A 26,059-nucleotide genomic window follows, 5' to 3' on the forward strand; every position below is an offset into this window, starting at 1 on the left:
CATTTCATGACAATTGAACAATCGTGTTTGTTGTGCTTAGGATATCTCATTCTCGCCAGTACTCCAGCGCAAGAGAATACACTCTTGTAGTTTCAATATTAAAAGATGAAAGAGCCACAACAGGGACTTATAAAGAGTCATTCGAAAGTACTCTTCACCAACACTTCAGACTACTCCTCTCAAGAAAAAAATCTAAATATTTGTTAAACACGTCAGGAGAAATCAACATGGACTACAGAATTTTGACAACATCAAAAAAGGAAAACAAAGAGAAAGAAACCTATGATTTATGAAAAAAGAGCGACCAACGTAACCATAATTAGGCTTAAACATAACTTTTAAATGTCTTGCTTGGTAAAAAAAAAAAATAAAAAAATAAAAAAACCAGTTGTGAAATTTGTGCTGATTCATTCCGAGATATGAATTCAGATGATCATTCATCTGACAAGTCCGCATTCTTTGTTGCGTAATCCGATCTCGCATATTAGCTGTCTTATTTACTTGTGTTGCAATCATAAACCACACAACGGTCATTTTTAAGCCACGAATGCACACGTACCTCTTTTTCTTTTTGCCCGTGATGAATTGGCATTCAATGGCTTCGTGGGTAGAGGTACATTTAATGAATTACCAAGGGTGGTAACAATTTTATCATCTACATCATCCCAGGTATTAACCAATCAGATGTAGCTATTCCCGATTTACTCGCCATTTATCCATAAGACCTCTGAACTCCGCTAATATGTACGTTTATTTAACTGTACTTATTTTGTTTTCCAAAACACCTGTGTTACATAATAACGTGACCAAATCCATTCTTCAATTTTTTTTAAAGATTTAATTTAAATTTAGATTATAAGTCACATTTTCCAAGAATTTCGTTTACTCTAAATTTAGCAACCGTCATGTGATTTTGACAAGTCTATTTTTATAACAAGAACACTATTTATAGTTGGCTGATATATTTTGTAGATTTCATCATATAGTCGAGTGCAGTTGGAAATCTCGTTGGACTCGACTTTACTATTTGCTGACGAGATATACTTTGAAAATGTAGCTAATGAAATACAACACGCTGAGGTAAGTTCAAAGTAATATTTTAAAACACCTTACCCTTTTTGGGGTGGGTGGTGGACATCTTAGAATTTTTTTTTCATTGTAGGCGCAAAGTTGAGAGGGGTTAGGGTGCAATAGTCAGCACACACACACACACGAAAACAACTGGTAAAAATATCCAAATCGTTTTTTTTTTTTTTTACAACGTTTTTGTTTTTCCTTTTCATCGAAGGTGAACAGGTCACTGTTTGGTTAAAATTATTTAGTGTTGGGGACTGTGTGTGTGTATATATATATATATATATATATATATATATATATATATATATATATATATATATATATGAAAGACGTTCTTTAAGACGGCTTCATGATCTCTCAAATTGCGACATTGATTTCAAAATCTTTCTTAAAAAGGGAAGGAATTAGGTGGCATAGGATGGCTGAAAGATATAAAGTTTGCAGGTTTCAAATTTCTCTAAAAGCGTTTAACGTATCTTTTTAATACCCTTTGATTTTTACTTTTTATTTAGTCATTTTGTTCTATTTTGCGTTTAATGGTACAATTCACCTAGTTTTTTCCTTGCTCCATAACCATTCATGCATACATACATACAGGCATGCACGCACGCACGCACACACACACACACACACACACACACACACACACATACACATAACTATTTACGTTACAAACAGGAAAAGAAAAAATAACGTATTTTATATGTATGAATACGAATGACTTGTTTGGAGGGAGAGAAATCTTTACGTTATAAGCATATTATCAAACATTACTTTTCCAACGCATTCTAATGAATTCTTACAAGTAAAAACACATACTTTTATATATAAAATAGTAATGATTAATGTGATCGGTTCAAACTATACATAATTTCACTTTGATGTTGATAGATTGCTTTGTCATTTAAAAAAAAATTCAACGTTTTACATTACAAGTGTTTATATTTCGCATGCTTTTGTGGATAAATAGGCGTTACGCTTGGTGTTTTCAGACCTTCTTGCTTTATAGTTTGACCTTCGATTCCTTCTGCGTCGTAAGTACATTTACAGATCAAATCAACCTTATAAATAATCAATTGGTATGTCGCCTGTAAAGACTTTTTTAAAGCAATTTTGCTCAGGATATTAAACAAACCCAAAAAATCTCCTTACCAACATAGAGTTATCAAACAGATACCAGTACATTACATTTTTTATACATGCGTATACTGTCTTAAAATTGTTCAATTACTGACACTTTTGGGCTTTCAGAGTTCTAAATTTAACGTCACATGATACAAACCAATGCCTGTAACAAAGATTTGATATACTCTGACCCACTGACTGCAAAAGCTATGATAAACTTATTTAAATATAAGAAAGTCAGAACAGAACTAAGGAGATAATATTCATATTGAAATAATAAAAATAAACTAATAATTTTTAATTAAAATTTTTAAATATTTCCCACTAATGATACCTGTGTCCACAGAGAATGTATTTGTCCAAACTACTTTTAGCGATTGATTGTGAACCTGGAGTCCGCCCTTTTTGTGTTGTAAAATCTAGCATAATATGAACAAAGTAAATATTCTGTTATGTGATAACAAATCAAAGTACATTATTATCTAAAGTACATGCTATAGTAAATCAACAAAGTTATAAAAACCACAATTATTTATAGCCTGATTTAATTCCATGGGGTTTTCTTATCATTATCGAGTTATTTTTAAACTTACCGAGACCAAAGTGTAAGAACTCTAAAAGCTGAGACAGGAAGTCTCCTTAGAACTAATTAGCATCGAGACACTTCCAATTTCCAGTAGATGATAATGACGTCAAAATATATAGCGTATACTTTTAAAAACTTGCTTGATATCGTTCATAAAGCATATTTTGATATTGATTTTTTTGTGTATGTCAGGTACACTTATGGACTACTACTGTTACAATGCACCCGTTTTACTTCTTAGGGGGCTATTGTGCCAAATCAACTAGCATGTCTGAGATCTAGAACGCAGTTTGCACATTATCAGACAATTAAAGAAGGGACAATAAAAAGGAATCGACTGAGATTAGATATCAATCTGAAGATGATTGTTGGTTTACACTGACCACGAGGTATATAACATTCTCGTCAGTGATATGTCAGGAAAATATTTTGTCAGTTTTAGCATTTCTATTCGGCTTGATTTGGTGGGATTTTTTTTTATAGATACATGAACATAAGTCGGTTATTTAGAACCGGACTAAAATGCATTGCCCAAGGATACACAGCGATAGTCTGTGTTTATCCCATATTTGGATTCAGTCGCGAGACAGGCACGCTATTCAATGAGCTTATTCGAAGCTTTAAAATATTGATTAAAAAGTAGTACATACTAATGGATTCCTTCTGTCAGCATCAATTGGCATGCAAATCGTAGAAAAAATATATTTTGTGTTTTTAATCTTGGCAACATTGCTTGCTAATGATTTGTCATGTAATGGACTCGAAATTAAAGACAGCCTTTTCTAGTTGTTCGTGTGTATGTCCTACATTTCGCTTTTACATATCCCCACTTAGATAAACTTTGTCAGAGTGTCTAAAAAGGTGTCCTTTAATTTCACACTGTTAGAATGTTTGGAGATACTATGTTGCACTGCGTCATATACACGAGCTTTGAAAACAAAACTTTTATTGCTGGTTATCGAAATTGAATTGAATAGATCTTAGACCTATTGTCTGTTAGATTATTTTGAACTGAGACGTTGTGAATGGAACTTAGTTTATCTTGGCAAAGACAGAGGAAACATGAATATGTTGTAATGAGGCCAGAATGTTCAAATAAAAGAACAGAAACATGATTATGTTAAGAGACAAAATCTCATATTGGCGATACGTTCAGTGTTTTGCAAGTAACATACATGTGCCAAGTGCAGTCATCAACACCAATTCTTATTATGCTGTATATCATTTATATTCTATTTTAAAATATTTCTGGTGCAATATGTATTTTCATGTTAGAAGACGTCTTTTTATTTGGAGATGAGTTTCATACGGTCGAAAAGGTCATTATTTGGGATAGTTATAATAAACATACGAATATAATTCACTTGTCCTGAGATGTCAATAGAAACTTGTAGCAAAACAAGTTAATCCATTCCAGTCCCAAATTTATACATGAATATTTAACGTGGGACGGTTATTTTTGATACAAAGTGATGCTCACAGTACAAATGCATGATCTGAGAAACATTGTTGCATCACTTGACAAATGAAGGGAAGATTTGCATTGGTCAGAACATAATCATGTGATCAGACCCAATTGCCTTTATTTCTGTATAAACTGTACGGAGAACTTCTTTATGCTAACTTCTATAAATAGAGTCACATGCAAAGTAACTAATGTAAATACTGAACTGGAATGTATACACACTGCATGCCTTCAAAACAAAATATAAACGATCTATATTTTATTTAGAAAATTTAATAAATTCATTTCACAGAATCAAATAACACTTCTCTGCTGTTTTTCTGAATATAAATAATTTTCTTTGACTAGATTTGAAAAAGAAAATCTGGGAAACTCAAACTCTGCGAAGAAGAACATTGGGGCTTCAACTCTTTCACCGCGGCTTGTTACAAATGAATTTAAAACTAGGCACCTATACATAAATAGATATAGGGATTGGGAGGAGGGGAATTCAACGACTAATATTATAACAATTGGATTCACAATCCTGCAATGTAAGACACCGACCTTGATAGTTACGATTTGGGTGTGTGTGGGAGATCCGTGTGTCGATGTCTTGCGCTGTTTGACTATTGGACCCCCATCACTATAACCATATACCGACAGTCTTAATTTCATTTGTAAGTAGCCCCTGTAGGTAGCCTAAACTGTTAATCAACACGAAAATAGACCTGAAGACGTTAAAAGTGGATACTCACGTGTTTGGACGATAACGATTCGGTTAAGTCACAATAAACTCATGACATCACCAAATCCAAGAGTCATTCGTATGTCAAACAAAACAACACATCCTTTTCTTTGAATATCGAACTTCTACTCAGATCACACGTGCAATTTAGATTAAGACGATGCTGTGGAATGTTTAAAATCTTAGATCGCCTACCATTGGTATAATTATTTTGTTTGATGTTTACGTAGGTATTACGTTGCAGAATTCCCCGTTCTATAAAAAGCCACGTAGCAAACGCCTTCAACAAACATTCATACGCTCAAACAAGCTCTAAAACTGATAGGAAATATCTTAAAAACCAAAAGAACAATAAAAAATCAATAAAATTATAATGAATTGCAATTATAATAATTTAACGTTGTTTTTTCTGAGTTTATCATGGTATAATCAGTCAGTATCCGACGCACACAGCGTACATAACTCTTTGTGATTCGGCAACTGACAGTTTATACCACGATAAACTCGGAGAAAAAAACAATGTTAAACTCTCAACTAAATAGCTTGATGCAAAATAGTTGCCATTCAGGCAGCTTTTATATATAGATATTCTACTTACCTTGAAACCACACATCTGCTGTCATGGGTGGCTAGCTCTGCTTCCTAGCCGACTATTGGTATTTCACTGTCTACATACTGTGATGTAACTATAGAAGGTGTACATGCCTCACATCAATTTCAAGAATAACACAAGCCAATAAGACCCCACAAATATATCTATATCATCAATTATTAAAAAAATAAATAGCGGAAAAAGTCACATCATAGCCTAAATTCAGAATTTGACGAGGAAATTATCGAAACAATCTCTGCTGACTAAACACTCGAGTAAGTAATGGGGAGACACATATTTTACGTGTTACGGGTATATAACCTTGCCATGCCAGTTTAGGCCGGGCCTCAGAAAACACAAAAACGGAAGCATAGTCTGCTTGTTTTGTTATCATTTCACAATGAATATCCAGGTTAATTCTGAAGTTGTTTAGGTCTATAATGGATTTTAATTGTTTACTACCGTTATCATTTCCCGGAACTGAAGCAGAAACATCGAAAGCTGTCGCAGATCTTTACATTGAGAAACTACTTTGTCTTAATTACTTTTAAAACATAAATTTCGACCTTTTTTGAAATTATTTATATTTTGCATAATTGTATGGAGAAATACTTATCTTATCTTGAGCATTCTGGACCTCCTTCCATATAATTCTTTTCTTAATATGCAGTTATTTACGTTGACAGATCAAACCTACTTTTTAAATACGTAATTTGCATGTCGCCTTTAAAGAATTTGTCGTATAGTTTAGTTTTCAGAGAAAAACGTATTTTATTCCCAGTATATAATCATCAAACAGATAACAGTATTTATAAGTTACTCCATTTGCATGGGAAAATATGAACGAGGTTTTTCAGATTAATACTGCACGAATTTTGGGAGTGAGGTATTAATCCGAGAAAACAAGGTTCATTTGCTCCCATACAAACGCAGTAACCTTTTTTATATTACTCATCTTCTTATTCTACCTAAGGCTTAATTGTAAAAAAATACACAATAAGAAACAAAATAATTAATTGTATGATGTATTCCAAAATAAATACACAATCATAGATTAAAAAATGTATAATAACAATATTAATGCGCACATAGCACCGCCCAGCAACCTTTGAACATTAGTTTAAAAACGAATTGCCATTTTGATCTATTTAAGATTGAAGTTTACAATCATATTGTGAATGAATGCGCATTTCAAAACTTTTCCAGTTGGTCTGGAATGGATAGAATTTTTTGTCGATTCTACTCAATTCTGCTCTAATCGAAAAGACAAAGTGAGATACAAATAAACATTTTTTGCACTTGTTCAAGAAATTTTATTGGGTGATTAGACTTTAAGAATAAAGGTACCTGTTACAGGATTTAAAAGGTCAACAAGCTTGGAAATTCAAGCTTCAATTAATTTCGACGAGTTGAAATATTTTTTTAACGGCTGAATAATTGGTTATTTAATATGAAGCTTATTATCATAAACTGCGTAGTGTCCAATGTACAACAGTTACGTTCATAGCTAACCTTACAACAGACTTCCTAAAAGAGCTCTCTATCAAAATACATCTAGACTGGTTTTCCTTTATTACATACAATAAAAGCAAGTTTCGATTAAAAGGGTATGAACTTGTTTCAAACTGGATCGAGTATGACACACATGCAATACTTTTTTAGGATTTTTAATTTGTTAAATACTTGTCTTGACTTGTTGACTTGACCCATTACATCTGACTCTTCTTAAACGTTATTCAGGGAAATAATTACGAACAAAAAAACAAAACAAAAAAAAAAAAAAAAAAAAGTAACTGACCCAGAGTTTATAAAATGCAGATATAACTCAACATTTATAAAAAATATGAATAACTCTTCGTTCGCGCAAGGAAACATTGAAGGAAGACTTACTGATTGGCAGGGGTGTCATATTTACCTATTGCGAGACACAAGAGTTTCTTTTGATGTTACATCATACAATTGATTAATTTTTGCTCTATTTTGGCAGACCTTGTTTGCATTCCTTCTAAGTTCCAAAGGCTTCGTGCAATCTCTTTTTGTCTTAGTTATATTTTGATATATGTTATTTATTATTTTTATGTGCAAGTTATGATAATAAAATATCAGAAAGAGCACTGAATATGTAATAGATTTTGCTTTTAAAAAAGTTAAACTCTTTTTTTTTACGTCAATTGCACAGCAAGTTCTTCGAACTTATGCGTATACTCACTCAAGGATCAGCTGCCGGCGTAATGTAGTCTTTTCTGGTGGAGAAAACACAAAACAACGCAAAGGAAATTACCGACGTTCTGAATGGGCGACCATCTACCTTTGCACATACCAGAGGCCTGAAAAGATTCAGGGATTGCATGAGTACAAAACGAGCGCACTAGCACTGCGCTATTTATGCCCCAGAAACTGTTTTCTGTTTGAATGCTTTACATTGTATTTTTCGTTGTTATTCCACATAATTCTTTAAAATAATCTATACTGGGGTTGATTCTATTAGGATGATTTTATATTGTTAACCACAGGTTGGGGTTTTCAGCTGTCCTTGTGGAGTTTGATATCTTTTACGTAAGTGTTAGTATGTCGTCAACGCAAAGGTTGAAGGATGAAGGGTCTGGCACATTTTTCTCTCTCAAGATATATATCCTATGTTATATGGGACATGTACACAGTCTATGTACAAATCTAGCTAATTCCCTCTTTGCTCTATGATTTACCATAATTTACTTTGTACATAAGTTAGCAAAATGGGATACTTACATCTTTCAGATACAATTAGATAATGCGCGATCAATAGAAGAAGCACGTTTGTCAACAATCATGCTTTTATCTTTATCTATTAGTTGATTTCTTTTTAAGCGATGCATACAAATTCCGAGCATATTAATCTCATTATCCCATTTTTGAAATAAAATTAATTAATACAATTTCTCTAAATTTCAAAACGGTAATCGGGAAAAAATGTTAAGCTGTTTTTGCTTAGAATAAAGAATCAAAGCAGACACATTTATTACTTGTCAGTGAATCATAATAGATTTCTTTACGTGTTCGCGTTATAAAATGCATCGTACTATGTTACCCAGACTACAGACGTTAAACAAATTGTGCCATATATTTCTTATATCGTATTGCCCTGTCTTGGAAATGGACAGTACTGGCCCAAAAATAAAATTATTTCCTTGACAATGGAATCTTGGTCTAGAGTATCCAATGCACAACGATAAAAGTTCCGTAACTATCACCTGCTTCTCGTGCGAGCACAAAACCCAACCATAAATCGTCTCCCACGATAAATTGGTTTGTTCTAATTTATACATTTCAACAAGGAAATATTTTGTTTTCTTCTCTCTCTTTTTGAAGTATAACTGGGACAAAATGGCCCCAGGCCCAGGCAAACCATGCGACGTTCAAGCAACAGATGAGGATAGTGCAACGTCCGCGTTTGCACCAAGTGGGCAGTACTTAAGAGGTATACTCTTTTAAATTTTCTGTACAATTTAAAACGGGTAATCTGCAGGATTTTACTTCATAAATACGGGTCACAATGACCTACTCTTCTACTTGGATGACATTTTCCAGTCAATATTCCAAACATTGTCAGTTGTATAGCTTCATTAAAAGTTTACATATTTTCGTTTATTCTATTATTCTACAATTTAAAACAATAATTACACATAACAGACTTGTAGTAGCCACTTTCTGTTAAACCATCTTATGTGCCACTATTGGTTTTGTGAACATTTCGAACATTAAGGGCTGATTCATTTTGAACAAACCTAAGTCAATAAAATTACTAGTGATTCACCATCTTAAGCAGCTTTCCTTTTCGAAAAATGGTGTCTTTTAATTCCTAGGTATGACATTAATAATTTGGCATAGGTTGATCTGTACATGCTCAATGCGCAAAACTGAGTTAATCCGTGGAAAACTTTTTAATCGAAACATCTGTATATGTACTTTGGTTTCAGGATATTAGAGAATCGTCACCACATTTAAATAGGTGTGCGGACATAAACTTAAAGGCAGTGTTATATGCTACAACCTCACCTGCTACTGTAAAAACTGAAACGTGCACGAAGAATTTCCAAGTGATAAATTCTGCAAACATCTGAAAATGCCATGTGAAGTTAATTTAATGCTTTGTTTTATTTTCAAGTATTCATGTCGCATATACTCCTCTTTGAAAACAAAATGGAACAGGAAATTGTAACAGAAAGACTATAGACATGTGCAAAACCTAAATTTTATTTTCTGTATTTAGCTAACAGAGATGTTCAAACAGCTCGTGGAGAAGTGTGTACCTTCGTGGAGGAACCGTTAGGAGAATCTATCGGTGATTTAACAATGCCCTCTTTAGGTCAATGTTTCTCAGTGCCCACAACGGATGCAGTCGCTTCGCTTCTAGCTAGACGTCCTGTCCTTCAACCCTCAGAGGACGAGCTATCTTCTCGATTTGATGCTCATAAACCTGAAAATCGTATTCCTCCTCAGATTTTCAATGGACATACTCCTAACATAACTAATATGCGACAGGAAGTGTCTATTTCCACACTGGGAGATGGATATTGCTCTTGGACTGGGCGAAGATTGACTTCTATTAATTCAAATCAATTATATGGACATGGTGAAAGGTTTCCAGATGGTGGCTTCATGCAAAGTTTTGATAGATACGGACAGCTCTTCGAGACTGAGGTTCCCGCTTCTGCAGGATTAGATGGATCCGTTCCTCGTTCGCGTGGCATGATGCCTCTATTGTCCTTACCTGCATCCAGTGTACAAAGAACATTCATTTCAAGAGAGAGTGCCATAGACATTAGAAACAGCACTGTTAATCCAGTAACACGTGGTGATCATTGCACTCAGAATAAAACATTGTACGATAGAAACCCTGAACAACTACAATTAAATGAACAGGTATATTGCTTGTCTCACCTTTTTGATAATAAAGTTATAAGTTAAACTCCTTCCCCCACCCCGGAGGCGGGAGGTCGTGGGTTCGATCCCCGGCCGAGTAATTCCAAAGACTTATAAAGATGGTAATTACAGCTGACTCGCTTGGGTCTCATCATTAAGATGTTAGTGTTAGGACTGGTCGGCCTGGTGTCAGGATAATGTGACTGGGTGGGACATCATGCTACATGTCTGCGGCATAATTCCCCAGTGCTAGACATCACTATAAACTGACACACTGCAGATATCGTAGCGATATGACTGAAAAATTGTTAAAGCAATATTAAAATCCAAATCTCTCTCTCTCTCTCTCTCTCACACACACACACACACACACCGTCCCCCACCCAAGCTTGACAAAGTGACAAAGTCTGGCTTCTCGTTGCCACAAGGATATATCCTGTTTCTCACTTCCAGAAATTTTATTGTCTTTCTCCAAAGTCAGTCAGAAAATGTGTTTGAAAGCAGTACTAATACACTTGGGGCTAAAAGCTCATATTTTGTTACGCTATCTACTTATATTATTGATGCCATTGGAGAATATTAACTGTTCACAATACTTTTCATTCAGTATTGGTTGCTAGTTTACTCCAAACTCTCTTCTTTTCTTCACTTATTGTCCTCTTCAGTTTAGGCACTCTCACCCAAATATATCTTCATTGCGTCACTATACATCAATACAGAAAATATATCGTTGCCACAAGGATATATCCTGTTTCAGTTTCAACGTTTTGTGTGTTAATTTCATTATAATATTGTGATGATGAGCACCGATGGAACTATGTACATTCTAAATATGTGTTTTTCTTCTTCTTCTTCTTCTATTTCTATTTATTAGACAAAGAATTTCATGGTGCAGGAATACTTACAATATCATCCTTTGTCTTCTGAAATGTTCGCTTGGCAATGATTACTAGATTTCAGCCAGCAGGTATTGATTTAATAAACCCAAAGTAAAAAATGTCCCATTGTTTGTAGATGACAACCCTGGCCATACTTTAGAAACAATTACACCTACGATCTTAACAATTAGTTCGTTTGACGGAAAATATTTATCAAACTTTTGCCACTTTCTACCACTTAAAGAACAAATGCTTCAATGATGTAGATTTCAGAAAGACTTTACATAATTTGTTGCATACATAGACAATATCAAAATAGTTAGTCTAATCTAGGGAAAACTGATGTTTTAACAATATCAAAATATATTGGTCAAATTTGAAGAAAATTTATGCGTTATATACTTCTATTTCACAATCTTGGTTGGTTTAATGTCCAGAATATCGACCATAGTGTGGTGGAATAATGACCCTTATTCAATTAAAAATACTAGGTAGTCAGAATTTAAATCAGTTATAGTTTACATCTAATCTTTTTCTACCATTCCATTAGGCTTTTAGAAGAAGAAAAAACAAATCAAGCGCTTAAAATATCTTTTGAATCATCCAACTCAGTTTTAAGCTACTCCACCAAATGAATTAAAGATCACTCAACATCTTGCCAATCAATAATAACTGTAACTACCGGAACCATTCCATTTCTGTTTAAAATTCCATTGTCGATCGGTTCTGTCCAATTGTTGCTCCAGTATAATCACTTCAAATTCTGCAGCAACACCACTCCAGCTAATTGACCTATCGCCAGTTGTCAAACATTCTGCTCGATTGACCAATCAGCGAGCGCTATTATACACACATCCAGGCACTGTTTACGTCCGCCATTTTCCTCCGACAAGCTGCTTCTGTCGATATGGACTCGGCTATTGTATATATTTTCAAATTTCGCAACCATTCGGAGAAGTCGCCCCACTTCGCCTGGAGAAGTCGCCCCAAGGATCATATATAGTAATTCTGAGATATGGCCACATGGTTAAGGCTTTATTTATTGTTGTTTTTCTTCAACTTAATAACTTATTAAATTTATAAAATTTGCAATTTTTCAACTTTTCCATTTGATCAACTCCGCTTCTGTACTTAACGAAAAATAAGTGTTATCTGTTCCTTTTGCTCTGCTCTTCAAATCATTAGATGCATTTTAATAATATTTTTAGAGATAGTGTTATCAATATGTTTTATTACATTTACATCTAAAAATGCGTACATGATGCAGTATAAGTAAATTTAATCGTCGGGTGAAAATGATTTAGGCGATCAATAATTTTTTTCAGTTATTCAGTTGAATGCTTCCAGATCATAAATATGTCATCTAAAAATCTGAACCAAAGAGAGATGGATTAAACTTTTCGTTTTGAATAAAATCCTTTTCTAATTCTCCCATGAAAGGGAAGAGTATATAAGAGCCATATTAATACCCATTATCTGTATGTTATTCGTATTATTAAATTGAAAATAATTATTTTCCAAGATAAGTTTCTATTATTTTACAAATATCTTCGCTAGATAGTGTGCTATTATTATGATTGTTATCAAGAAAATATTTGCACGCTTCAATACCATCTGCATGCGTAATGTTGGTATATAGTGATGTTACATCTAATGATACCAGGATTGAAATTATCAGATAGATGTGGAATAGACTTCGACTTTTTAATGAAAGTAGTTGTATCTTTAATGTGTGAAGGAAGTGATAACAATAAAAGTTGTAAAACAGTATCAATAAATTTGGATAGGTTTTCAGTATATGAACTACAACCTGATATAATAGGTCGTCCTGGAAAATTTAAAGGTAAATTATGGTCAGGATTTGTATGAATTTTGGGTAATATGTAGAACTGAGGTGTACGTATGTTAAGAGGGAAGGTATCAAATTCCTCATATACGGAATTATTAGTTTTGAGGTGTACGTATGATAAGAGGAAAGTATCAAATTCCTCACATACGGAATTATTATTTTTAGCGATCTCATTAATGCATGTTGAATTTTTTTTATTTAATTTCTAATTGACGTTCAACTTCTTTAACATAATCATCTTGATCCACAATAATAATAGTGTTTGACTTATCATCCTTTTTAATCACTATACTGTCGTCATTCATTAGATTATATACAGACTTAATTTCGTTCTTATAAATATTACTATGATATTGCTTTAATTTAGTTAATATCTCTTTTGTGATCGTTTATATAAAAATATAAATATGAATCACGTAAAAGATGACTTAATTCTGTTATAAAAAGGTTATTTGGGTGACAAGTTTTGGGATGACTTCTCCAACCAATTGGGGCGACTTCTCCAACCACTCTGGGGCGACTTCTCCAGATACGTGGGGGCGAGTTTTTACGCATACCGACGTAACTTAGAGAAGTGCAAGCGATGGATATACAACTTGGCACTATTCCACTCAACTTAGAGTTGCATTCTGATATGGAAAAGAATTTTTCAAATCATATCAGTCACATAAACAGTGGAAAATGGAATTATTAGAAAACGAAACCATTCCTATTCAGCTTCGGAGAGAAAATTCAGTGGACTTTTGTAAACTATAAATTTGTTAAAAATAAAGATCAACTACGAATTCGTTTTTATTCCATAGGAATGCCGAGATCATCACCCTGTTTACCACTGCTAATAGTTAGTTAATTTTCCAGTGTATAATTATTCATTTCTTATATTTCACAGAAAACAATATTGGTTGATACTTTTTTAGTCCAAATATCTCTTGCGCAGGTCATGATTGCCACTGATGGACACCACAGAAGATTTGAAATCCGCCAGCTGGTCAAAAGGCCTGATTTAGCGGAATTTGATGCACGACTTCAAACGTTCCAAAATTCATTCTCCAGTTGGAAAAACGCCGCACCTGTATTTTTGCAACAATTGGTTAACGCTGGGTTTTATTCAAGTAAGATTACAACAAAACTAACAACAACCATAACAATAGATGTCATGCATCCATGTTTGTTTATGGATTCATCTTTAGGAAAAACGGAGAAAAAAAATCCACAAAATCCTGATGTCTAGAATATGTTAACTTTCGTCTATAAAATTGTAGGGAGGAATGTGCAATATATATGGAGTGTCAGGTGAAAAAAACTTGCACAACACGATATTCTACAAATTGGGAGAAAAATCCTTTTTTCCGCTGTTCAGTTTTCAACAAATCGAAAGTGGAGTTAAAGTCAAACGACACCAATTATATACATATGTTATCATATATTTTTGTTCTTCTTTATTTTAGTTGAAGGGAATAATGTGAAATGCTTTGCCTGTGACAAAGAATTGGGCGATTGGGATGACACGGATGATCCCTTTTTTGAACACGCTTTCTGGTTCGGATCAGTTTGTGCATTTGTTCAGGCAGTCATGCACGCTCCTCGAAATATGGTAAGATTTAAAAATTTTATAATCTGTTAGTTTCCCTGGGGATTTAATTTTGTTTATTTCCTGGATTTTATATTTCCACGAGGAAAAAGAAACACAAACTTATATTTACTGTTTTTAATAATGTAATCAAGTCTTACATCCATAATATAGTTTACGAATAACCGTTCATGTCATTAATGCTATAATTGTTTATGAAGAAAAGTTTCACCCAAAAGGTGCTTTTGTCGCAGAAATAGAGAGCTTATTTTATGAAAAGTCAACTTCGTTTTCGTGAAGAATCTGTCTAGTTCCCGATGTTGTATCTTGCCAATTGTGTCGAAATGTACATGAAAAGAATGATCGTTTTATTGACGTCGATATTGTCTCCCCTGATAGAAAAGGTAACATACAGTTAGGGATTTTCATGAAGAAACCTACTGGGATGAATCGTCTTTCGAGAAGAAATTTACGTTTTTCATGAAGACTAAACTTTTACCCTAGACAAACGTAACTTTATATGACAGGAGAAGACACATTTTTTGTTATGAAAGTTGCATTCTTCATTACATTTGCAGCTTTCAGTAAACGGAGTTACTTTTTTCCGCATGTGTGATTTGTGTGTGATTTGGGTTTTTATCGTACCTTTAATTTCTTTTTTTTAGTCATATCGCTACAATGTCTGCAGTGTGGCAGTTTATAGTGATGTCTAGCACTGGGGCATCATGCCGCAGACATGTAGCATGATGTCCCACCCAGTCACATTATCCTGACACCAGACCGACCAGTCCTAACACAAACCTCTTAATGCTGAGCGCTTAGCGAGGCAGCTGTAAATACCATTTGTATAAGTCTTTGGTATCACTTGGTTAAGGAACCCGCGACTTCCCGCATCCGAGGCGGACACTGTAACTACAAAGCCACCTGAGCGGTCACATTGTTTCGTAAAAGCCTTGTGTTGTCATGCCAACACACCTTTTAGTAAAAACGTTACATTCAAAATACGATGGTTACGCTTCCTTTCCACACAATGTAATTATACTTTTTTGACTGTTGCTAAAGATCGCACGTTTTTAGGACGGAAGTACCTTTTTTTGGAAAAATGTAATTAACCTGAAAATGCACGTTTTGCAAATAAAGTAACAGTGTTCATGAACATTCTAACTTTTTCGTGCCGTTAAAAATATCATGAAGACTTTACAATTTGCGTTAACTTAGCACTATTTTCTCTAAGAAATCAGTCTTCCTTCTATCATTTGCTGCTCATGTCATTTGTTCCCACGAAAACAACTTAAGTTGAATATCAACCAAGACTAACATGCAGGAGGACTGGAAACCCCCTACCTAGCCCCAAAATTATTACCTGTTTCCTTTTGTTATGCAAATGAGGTTTCCAGGGCACTGCAAGATCTTAAGGTAGATTTGTTAAAGAGGCCAGATACCACGCTATTCCTATATTTTATTATTTACCTGTGAAATAAAGGTATTATTGTACTGGCAAAATACAATCGTACTTTGTGTAACTTATTTGATTTGTACTTTGTTGTAACTTTGGCGTAACTTATTTGACTTGTACTTTGGTGTAACTTGTTTGACGTGTACTAAGGTGTAACTTATTTGACTTTGCTTCAAAAGGAGAGGCAATGATGAATTTTAAACTTGTATACAGGGCCGGCGCCAGACCCGGCCAGACTATCTGGCGCCCTAGGCAAGGTTAGATTCTGGCTCCCCGCCTCCCCGGAAAATACCAATTTAAAAATTTATAAACAATATATTTTTTTTTTAAAAATGCGCCCCTTGAAATCAGCGCCCTAGGCGGCTGCCTAGTTTGCCTATATGGTAGCGCCGGCCCTGCTTGTATATAAAACTCATGATCCTATTGTTTAACTGACTATTGGGAATCTCATGTGAATATTAAAAGGGAAAGTGTTATATTTTAGAGCAGTGGTTCCCAAACTTTTTCGGGCCACCGCCCCTTTGGTTATCCTCAGCGCCCCATACCTTACCCCGTACAAGCATTATTCAGCATTAGCGCCCCCCCCCCGTAAGCCACCCCCCACCCCCCCAAGGGGGCGGTACCGCCCACTTTGGGAACCCCTGTTTTAGAGCTTTCTGGAATTTCCAATCTGAACGTATATTACTGTTCCTATATCAACAACGTTCTGTCCAAATGAAAATGTCCAACGTTTTGTCAACAGTATCATACACTACAAATAACCTTAATTTGAATTTCAAAAAATGTGTATATGTGTGTTTTCTATTACATGTTAATAAATTGTGCAAGTTGAATAATTTAAAAAAATATTTCCCAAGCAATATACTAGTAATAAACCTATAGGACATTTGAACAGGCGGTTATTTTTTGGTTAGGTGTTTATGTTTTAGTTGTTCATTTAAGATGGGGTATATCTTTTTCAGACTTGTCTAAGTATATATTTAAGATGGGGTATATCATTTTCAGACTTGTCTAACTATATATTTAAGATGGGGTATATCTTTTTCAGACTTGTCTAACTATATATTGCCGGCATTTTTATACATAATCATTTCTACTTTCATTAGCTGATATATTTTCTTCCTCCAATTTCTAACAACTTGATCGTATTTGTTGTTACACTTATGTAGCTTCTGTATTTAGTTTCTGGTTTCTTATCCATTAGTTTGAGGTCAGAAAATACTGCTTTGTTAGTGTCATAAACGTGAGATGAATATATTACAGAAATGAAGTATTGTCGCTGACGTGAATCTATCTTCGATTTTCAGAATGGAGACAGAAGCCGAGTCTCAGGCAATGCATCCACAGGTAATATCTAGTTAGCCAGTTTACATTTTGTTTAAGCACGCCTAGACATGTCTATCTTTAGCACGTTTAGTCAGGTCAGACCATGTTCTAAATAGTCTGATGATTCAAGTCCAATTTTGACTAAATGTTGATACAATTATTTATTAGGGCCTAAAATGAAGATGCTGGAGCACAAAAGTAAATGTCTTTGCCCCCCCCCCATAGATATGCCTTTTAAAGTTTTTGGCTTTTTAGGTTAAATTTTTACAAAGTTATTGCCTTTTGCCCATAAAGTTTTGAATATACACTACATCCGATTCTTGCATTCATCATGTTGTTTGTAATTATCACAGTTTCACATCATCCAACCCGAACTCTGGCCGAGTCATACCAAAGACTCATAAAAATAGTACAAGCACTGCCTCACTTGGCGCTCAGCATTAAGAGGTTATTGTTAGGACTGGTCGGCCTAGTGTTAGGATAATGTGACTGGGTGGGACATCATGCTACATATCTGCGGCATGATGCCCCAGTGCTAGACGTCACAATCTGCCACACTGCAGACATCGTAGCGATATGACTGAAAAATTGTTATAGCTACGTTAGAAATCCAACACTCGCACACTCTTATGTAGTCTACGGCTTTCCATCTTTGCTAGCCAAGGTTCCGATATGTTAACTTAATCTACACCTTGACAGATCAAGTAGATATTCTAGTGCTTTGTCCTGTTATTACTTGGATTTCAATAGTTGCCTCCTTTAGTATTTAAAGCCAACTAACACAATAAAGTGTAAAAGCTGTGCATTGTACATCGGCCGAAAATGGTGGAGTAAATTGACTTCAAAAGGATACTTTGTAAGTGTAACATCGAAAGTATAAATACGTACCAGTGAGAATCCATGACAGGTCTACTTCAGTTAAAGGTATTTGTACAAACACGGACCTGCAGTGGAAAATTGCTTATTTATGGGTCCAGTTAAGTTGCGTGCTCCTCTTTTCTCGATCCTGTAGTAACAGTGTTCAAACTTGAACAACTTAACCACATCCAATGAAATCCAATGACCCTAAGAACGAAAATATCTGTTCGATCCGCCAAGGTGTAGATAGGGTTAATAAGTCGGAACCTTGGCTAGCGAAGATGATGGCGAGCCATGCAACCAGCCTGTGCAGATCATGAGAACTATTACTAAAGAAACAACAATATAATCTAGGAGTTCTTCTGTATCACGTATCGAAATAAACAACAAAATATTGATTTGGCTCAAAATGTATAAGGTAAAGAGAAAAAAATCCTATTTGTGTGCACTTGGATCGTTTTTAGTGCAATAATCGTCTCTATCTTCCGGGTAGGAAAATACTTTCAACTAGTTTGAAGATCAGTTGATTGATGGAGACTGTAACTATAATTAGACTTGTAAATTCCAAGTGCTAACACATGTGCTCCGGGAGCAATCTGACTCTCTTAAAGATCTTGAGAGAAATAAAGCATGGATTGCTACACTCCATGAAAATAGCTGGATTTTGAAAGTTCAAAATAAATGTCAACATATTGTGTTAAAATTAGTCTGAATAGTACACTCCAAAACACCGATATGTGGAAAACTAGAGTATTGTGCATACTACACTCCAAAACACCGATATGTGGAAAACTAGAGCATTGTGCATACTACACTCCAAAACACCGATATGTGGAAAACTAGAGTATTGTGCATACTACACGAAAAATACCGATATGTGGAAAACAAGAGTATTGTACATACTACACGCAAAATACCGATATGTGGAAAACAAGAGTATTGTGCATACTACACGCAAAACACCGATATGTGGAAAACAAGAGTATTGTGCATACTACACGCAAAACACCGATATGTGGAAAACAAGAGTATTGTACACGCTACACCCCAAGCACTAATATGTGAAAACTAGGGTATTATGCATACTACACCCAAAAGACCAATATGTGGAAAACTAGAATATTGTACATACTACACCCCTAAAGACCTATATGTGGAAAACTAGAATATTGTACATACTACATCCCAAAAGTGGAAAATTAGAGTATAATACACCGAGAGCTTCTGTCCGAATGGATGATAGGACATGACATGATCTGGCTAGGTCACCTTGCATGCATGCATTGAACAGCCGTACTGAAGTAATTTGATAGTGAAACACCTTGGAGAAGAAAACTAATAATTATGTAAACGTCAATAAATAACACAACCTTCAGTATTTGATTGCATAATTGATATAATTCACAAAGAACTTGATTAAAGTGAAGCAAAAACGTCGATTCAAATTTATTCAGAGGGCCAAATCACCATAGAAAAATATGAAAATTAATTTCAATTTTTAGTTTTCTTGTGTATTTATAAATTACATTTTATAGTTACAAAAAGCTTAACAATACTTTACAGTGGCCACACCTAGAGATATTGGTTGCACGGGCAGCTCCCAAGAGCACTTCCATAGTTTTGAGCGACTAAATACATACGACAAACAACTACGGGGTATGGGTTTTCCTCCAGACAGTGTGAGATTGGTTATACACGGAAGAGAGCGTGAGCATGGTTAGTACAAATATTGACTACTTTGTTTGCCTTAATACGTTCACCTGCTTAAAATTCATTGTCCCTTTAAGGAGATTTAATAATGTTTACTTTATTGGAAATCTCTTTCTTCCGTGCAGAGGTCATTGTATTCCAATTACTTTTGGCCATTTTTGAACTATATGTACCGAACACATCAAAACGGATGAACACAATAACGAACTAAAACAAACCAATCTGTGCATCACATTCAAGCTCCTCTAATTTCCCTGAAATGTATTCGTCTCTCAAAATGCATGTCAAAACGTACAGTGTATCTGTCTGTCGAAACATCCAAAAATTTCTGACTTGACATTTTTTGATTCTTTGTTTGTATTCAAAGGCAACACTTAGCCGCTGAAAGGTTGTTGAGAATATTTCTGCAATTGTTTGATAGTTTAGCTGACCGAAATTGGAACACAGAGCAAAATAATTATAATTCTTAATTCCGTTATTTAGTCCAAACCTTTAAGTCACTTGTATTATGATATACTTGGACCACTACACCATCTAATGGAATTGAATGTAATGGAAAGTCTTTCAAATTTGTAGAATAAAGAGTTAATGTATCGTGTTTAACTTTTGAAATCCATCCGTAGAAAGAACATTAAATATGCAAAATCAGATTACAACAGAACAGAAATAAAAGCCTACTCATAATGGATTATAAAAGAAATATACTAGATGTTTTTGGAACAAAGAAAATGGAGGTACTAAATAAATTGAGAGACCTTTTTTAAGTGCATACTTCCAATGGAAAAACAAATTATTTCATAGACTTTCTGTGAGGTAAAAAAGGAATAAGAACAGTGGAAAACACAATTCTATTCCACAAGTTTTGAAAACAAAGAACGATAAGCATTTTCTTCTCCAACATGATCTTGATTAGGACATATAAACTAATGCATATAGGTCAACATATCCTTTTCCTATGATAGGTTAGTGACGAAGTCGCTTGTAAACTGAGATAAACAATCATTTTGACAGAGATAAGGTTCCCCTCGAATCCTACTACTCTGTTCACCTACTTGAGTTTCTTTCTACCGTCCAAGTCATGTTTAATGGCAATCGTATGTGTTAAGGGTTCACTCAACCTTGAATTTAACTCTTTCTCATGCTCCTAGGCTGTGAGAGTTTGAACATAGATGGACTGATCGAAGATTTGATAAAATTGAATCAGCACGAAACAGCAAAAGGTAAATATTTCATAAATCTGTTATTACATTCATGGAAAATAGATTTTGTGCGTTTGCCTGTGGTGATAGACATGGGTATCACGTTTCTGGCGGCAATGGAAGCGGCATTCAGATATGGTTCTACCACGTTTCTAAAGTCAGATACTTTCATAGTAGCTCTGTTCGTATTGTTTCAGTTGTATACTATTCCACGATGCTAGCTATCATTAATATGCTACAGATGATATAATTTCATTCATCAATCCAACTGTTCGTCATTCCTTTATACACGTATCCAAATTTATATCAAATTTTGTCTAATCAATATCCTGGGTTTGCATTTTAATCCTTCTAAAAATTTGCCCTCCCTTTGAACCGACCAAACGATGCGGGTACAAAAACTATAAAGTTTGCTTTTCTGCACCTCATACCTTTTTGAATGCAATGTTTTGTGTTCCTATTTTGTTTAATTACTGCATTCTTACGTGCGTTTCTTTGTGTTGGTAAGCTTGCACTTTATTTTGATAACAGACTCTATATAAAAATTTCGATTGTCACTTAATTTCGGTTTGCAGTCGACACCAATCAACGCATAGTTTCTCCATCGTTGATATTTTTTAACAATTAATTGATAACCAAACGATATATAAGTATTGCTTTCATTTGTTTTCTGTCTCTTACAGATCCTGTTCATTGTTATATGTGTAAGAATGAAATGATGACTGGTTACACCCTGTGTCCATGTGGGCATCTATGTGTGTGTGATGCATGTTGCAACAAAGTTAACATCTGCCCAGTGTTTAAAGGGAAAATAACCGATAAGATTAAGACCTTTACAAAAGTCTAAAATACCTAGATTTGGTAGAAGCATTAACCATTATGGAACAGTATAGAACAATAACCACTACGGAACAGACATAGATGAGTGTATGTCATGAAAAGCTGTATATTCCACTGACCTTTTTTTCTGCTGGTCTGACGCTAAATTACCATTCTTAATAACCTATATTTTCATTGATCACGAAAATGGATGGTCAAGTGATAAAAAAAATCTTTGCCACCAGGGAATTTTTGTTTGATTTTCTTTTGTATATATGTTTTGTTTAGTTTTAAAATATTTTATTGTCACAATACGATACAGCCGGACTCGGTACACGTTCTAACAACCCAACTTGCCCTCTCCCAAGATAATACTACAAATATTTCAAAACATTTCAACATGAGAACAGTGCAGCAAAAACTAATAATGCAAAATTGACTGGGAGAGGGACAGAATAACAGCATTTGCAAGCACTAACCCTAAGATAAACGTTGGTTATGACACTAAGAGTAATGTCCTCATCAACTAATTTGCCGACTATACTTGGGACAGAATAGAAGTAGAAAAAAGGTGTTTTTTTCCTTCTAATTGTTATCAAATGAAATTCTGTGAATTCATTTTTTTTGTGGGCATACATTTTTGTGACTTTGAGAAAATATACATTTTTGTCGGTACTTTAATTTATGGACTGGAAGGGGGGTCCTATTGTTTCTGCAGAAGGATCATTGTTTATCGGGTCCCTAAAATCGGGACGCGTGGCAACCTATGATTGGCACTAAAGTTAATACACCACGAAAAGTAGCGAATTCACATATCACTTAAAAAATAGCGGTTTTAAACATTTCACCCGTTACTCCTAGCTAGATAATGCAAATAATGTTTTTAACATTTGACATTTATATCCATGTTTTATAATGATAAAAATCCATTAATTCATATATTCAAATCTAAAGTTTTCTTTTTATTCACTGTCTATCGTAAACATTGTTTTATTGATCTTTTTATTGTAGAATTATTTAAATATTTTATCTCGCCATTAGCTTTTGCATTTTTCTACGAAAATAAATGATTAGATAGATTAATCATCTGAAGATCATTAGCATAGATATTTTAAACGGAACGTCGTTCTTGACAACCCAGCGTAAAGCAATGTAATTGGTCTGCATACTTTCTTGTATCATTAAATCTGCAAATCAATCTAGCCACTATAATGCAAAACTTCTTGTAGGCTCCATTACAAAGATAAGACTATTATTTCAATCAATATCTGTTTGGATATGAAAACATGTTTGAAAATAACGCATCAAAATATATTTTTCTTAGATGTTGATTTACTGAGCATGACAATATGAAAGATTTTTCGTTATCTATCAGGTTTGAGTAGAAATTACAATGTATGTAACCGCGGTTTGTAATTAAGCATTTAGCCCAGGTAAAATGCGAACCATGGGACAATATGTACGGTATATTACCAGAAGTTGACTGTATCACACGTTTGTTTTCTTTTGTGTTCATGTCTTTTAGTTTTAGTTGTGCAATTTATTTTCTTCATGCAAATTAACTGGGTCTCAAAAAGAATTTTTCTAGATAGGCAACAAGCATCAAATGAAGAATTATTCGGGTGGTAGAATCATATATTGATATTATTATACATTTTGAGTTAAATCAGATGTGGGATGTTTTCTTTCTTTACTGTTAGTGTTTAGAAATCCCATAAATAAACTCCTAGATACATTAAATGTTGTAAACAAATTGCCTTTTTACAGAAGAGATTATTTTAAAACTTGAAAGGCAGTATCTAATTTTTTGCTCAAATTAGGTTTTAAATTCTTATAATTACGATATTTCTTCAATATCTTGTTATATTTATATTTCTCAATGTTCTTTTTCCTCCAAGAGGGGAAATAAGTAAATGTGACCTCGTACTAATTGAGCTACCGTCCAAAACATATTTAATTCTTCTTCTTCTTCTTCCTCTTATTATTATTATTATTAGCGAGGTTAGTGTTAGGACTGGCCGGCCTGGTGTCAGGATAATGTGACTGGGACATAATGCTACATGGCTGCGGCATGATGCCCCACTGCTAGGCATCACTATAAACTGCCACACTGCAGACTTCTTAGCGATATGACTGAAAAATTGTTAAAGCAACGTTAAAAATCCAAATCACACACACACATATTATTATTAACCTGTTTTAAGTGGTGATTTGTAAAAAGAAATGTCTTAAGCAGACAGTAATAGACATTATGATGATATTTATTAATGTAGTACTTTGAATAACATTGATTCACTAAAAATTGTTTTCCGGAATTTTTCAATATGTAGATATTATTTCACAATGTTTTCAGTTAAATTATGCAGTCTTAGATAAATGCATTTTTCGAAAACTTTAAGCTTGTGCATTTTAGCATGTTAATGGCTGTGTTATTACAACTTCGTCACTTGCTTTTACTCACATATATTTTCTAAATATCCTTTGGTTGCGGCAAATAACGGGACCACTTTTATTTTCATTGATTTTGAAAATTGACCATTGAACTGTCTTTCATATCAAGTATAAAGGTATTGTGCACAACATTAACAGAGTTTTTATTTCTTTTTCTTATAACATCATATACAATTAAACATCCTCCTGTTTAGAACAACCAATGATGTACCTATCAAACTGTACACATCTTAAGTATAGGCTCGATATATAGAAAATATCAACAAAAAAATCATACTTTTTTTATATAAACGACAATATTGCCAATGAAAGAATCACAAATGACAGAAGAGAAATATTATTTTGAAATATTGCGCTATACCCAGCCAGTGTGTATATTTAATTGTCATGGTAACTATTTTTATAATAAAGTTTGTCCCACGTGTATGATTCTGTAGTAAATGTGACTAAGCTCTCATCAAGTTTTAGGGCATCCCCCTTTTATATACTCTATTAGTAGAACTCACCCATTTGTTTGTTACCAGATTGCTCAGGTATACGGAGGGATTTCCATATTTGTTCTCTGTTTCAATATAATTTTTTATGAGTAAGACTTCTAGAAAATCCACATTTGTAAGTTAAATGACACATTTGCAGATTTATATAAATTACAAGACAGCATTTGATTATCTCGAAATTAGAACAAAATGAAAATGTTCATGGCGAATTTATTGTACTCAAAATGTAATGGGTACATATATGTCATTACCATTGTTTTTTATGTCTGTGGATGCAAAGCATCAGCTAAATGATTACTGTTTTCAGAGAGTTATGTGAAATTGAAAAGAACCAAATCGTATCCGCAAACCTGGTACAGTCCTGCATGCTAGCTGACAGTAAGGTCATGAATAAGTTACTGCCAATATTTGTCATTATTTCATGTTTATGAAAGAAAACATTTTCCCCCGTATAAAGTGGTATACCATTATCTTAATTCGAGGTAAAGCATGCTGAAATTTGAGACTTCTGCTCTTATATATATATATATATATATATATATATATATATATATATATATATATATATCGCATCAACTATTAGAGCCTAGTGCTGCTAAACAGTCTGCATATAATAAAAGTCTTATATCAAGCGTTGTTGCAATATTTGTCAATAGAGGATAGGGGCTATCCATCTAGTACCTACGCAAATATCTGGCAAAGCTTGACCCCTCCCCCCGTCTGAATACGCATCTATAACAATAAGTATGTTGCTTGCATGGACTCAGTCATGTATATGTCACTGGATTCTACATAGATCCAGTAAGGTGCTTAGTAGTGTCAAATTGGTCAGTTTGGCTTTTTTTTGCTATTATGCATTCTTGCCAGTTACGGTAGCCTCTATCCCCCATGGAATCTGAAATCACCAATCTTCAGTAGATATACGAAACTAGTTAAAAATACACAGAAGAGGAGCGGCGCAAGTACCCAAAA

At 34.2% G+C, this 26,059-nt stretch overlaps 1 protein-coding gene across 1 annotated transcript; it reads left to right on the forward strand.

The window, feature by feature from the left end:
• Positions 1-974: 974 nt before the first annotated feature.
• Positions 975-25,019, forward strand: LOC149806908 (uncharacterized). The gene is made up of 9 exons (XM_089959558.1): positions 975-1,080; positions 8,921-9,029; positions 9,822-10,474; positions 14,139-14,313; positions 14,650-14,795; positions 17,535-17,574; positions 19,975-20,127; positions 21,270-21,341; positions 22,004-25,019. The coding sequence occupies exons 2-9, from the start codon at positions 8,936-8,938 to the stop codon at positions 22,165-22,167; spliced, it is 1,497 nt and encodes a 498-aa protein (XP_089815684.1). The 5' UTR covers positions 975-1,080; positions 8,921-8,935; the 3' UTR covers positions 22,168-25,019.
• Positions 25,020-26,059: the final 1,040 nt, after the last annotated feature.

The sequence above is a fragment of the Sinohyriopsis cumingii genome, chromosome 1 (assembly GCF_028554795.1).
Source record: "Sinohyriopsis cumingii isolate HCF-2022 chromosome 1, ASM2855479v2, whole genome shotgun sequence".
Classification (NCBI taxonomy): domain Eukaryota; kingdom Metazoa; phylum Mollusca; class Bivalvia; order Unionida; family Unionidae; genus Sinohyriopsis; species Sinohyriopsis cumingii.

Coding starts and splice junctions, on each gene's coding strand:
- LOC149806908 (XM_089959558.1), top strand. CDS start 8,936: ATGGCCCCAGGCCCAGGCAAACCATGCGACGTTCAAGCAACAGATGAG. Junction 20,128..21,269: donor CGGAAGAGAGCGTGAGCATG/GTTAGTACAAAT, acceptor TCATGCTCCTAG/GCTGTGAGAGTTTGAACATA. Junction 21,342..22,003: donor TCAGCACGAAACAGCAAAAG/GTAAATATTTCA, acceptor TGTCTCTTACAG/ATCCTGTTCATTGTTATATG.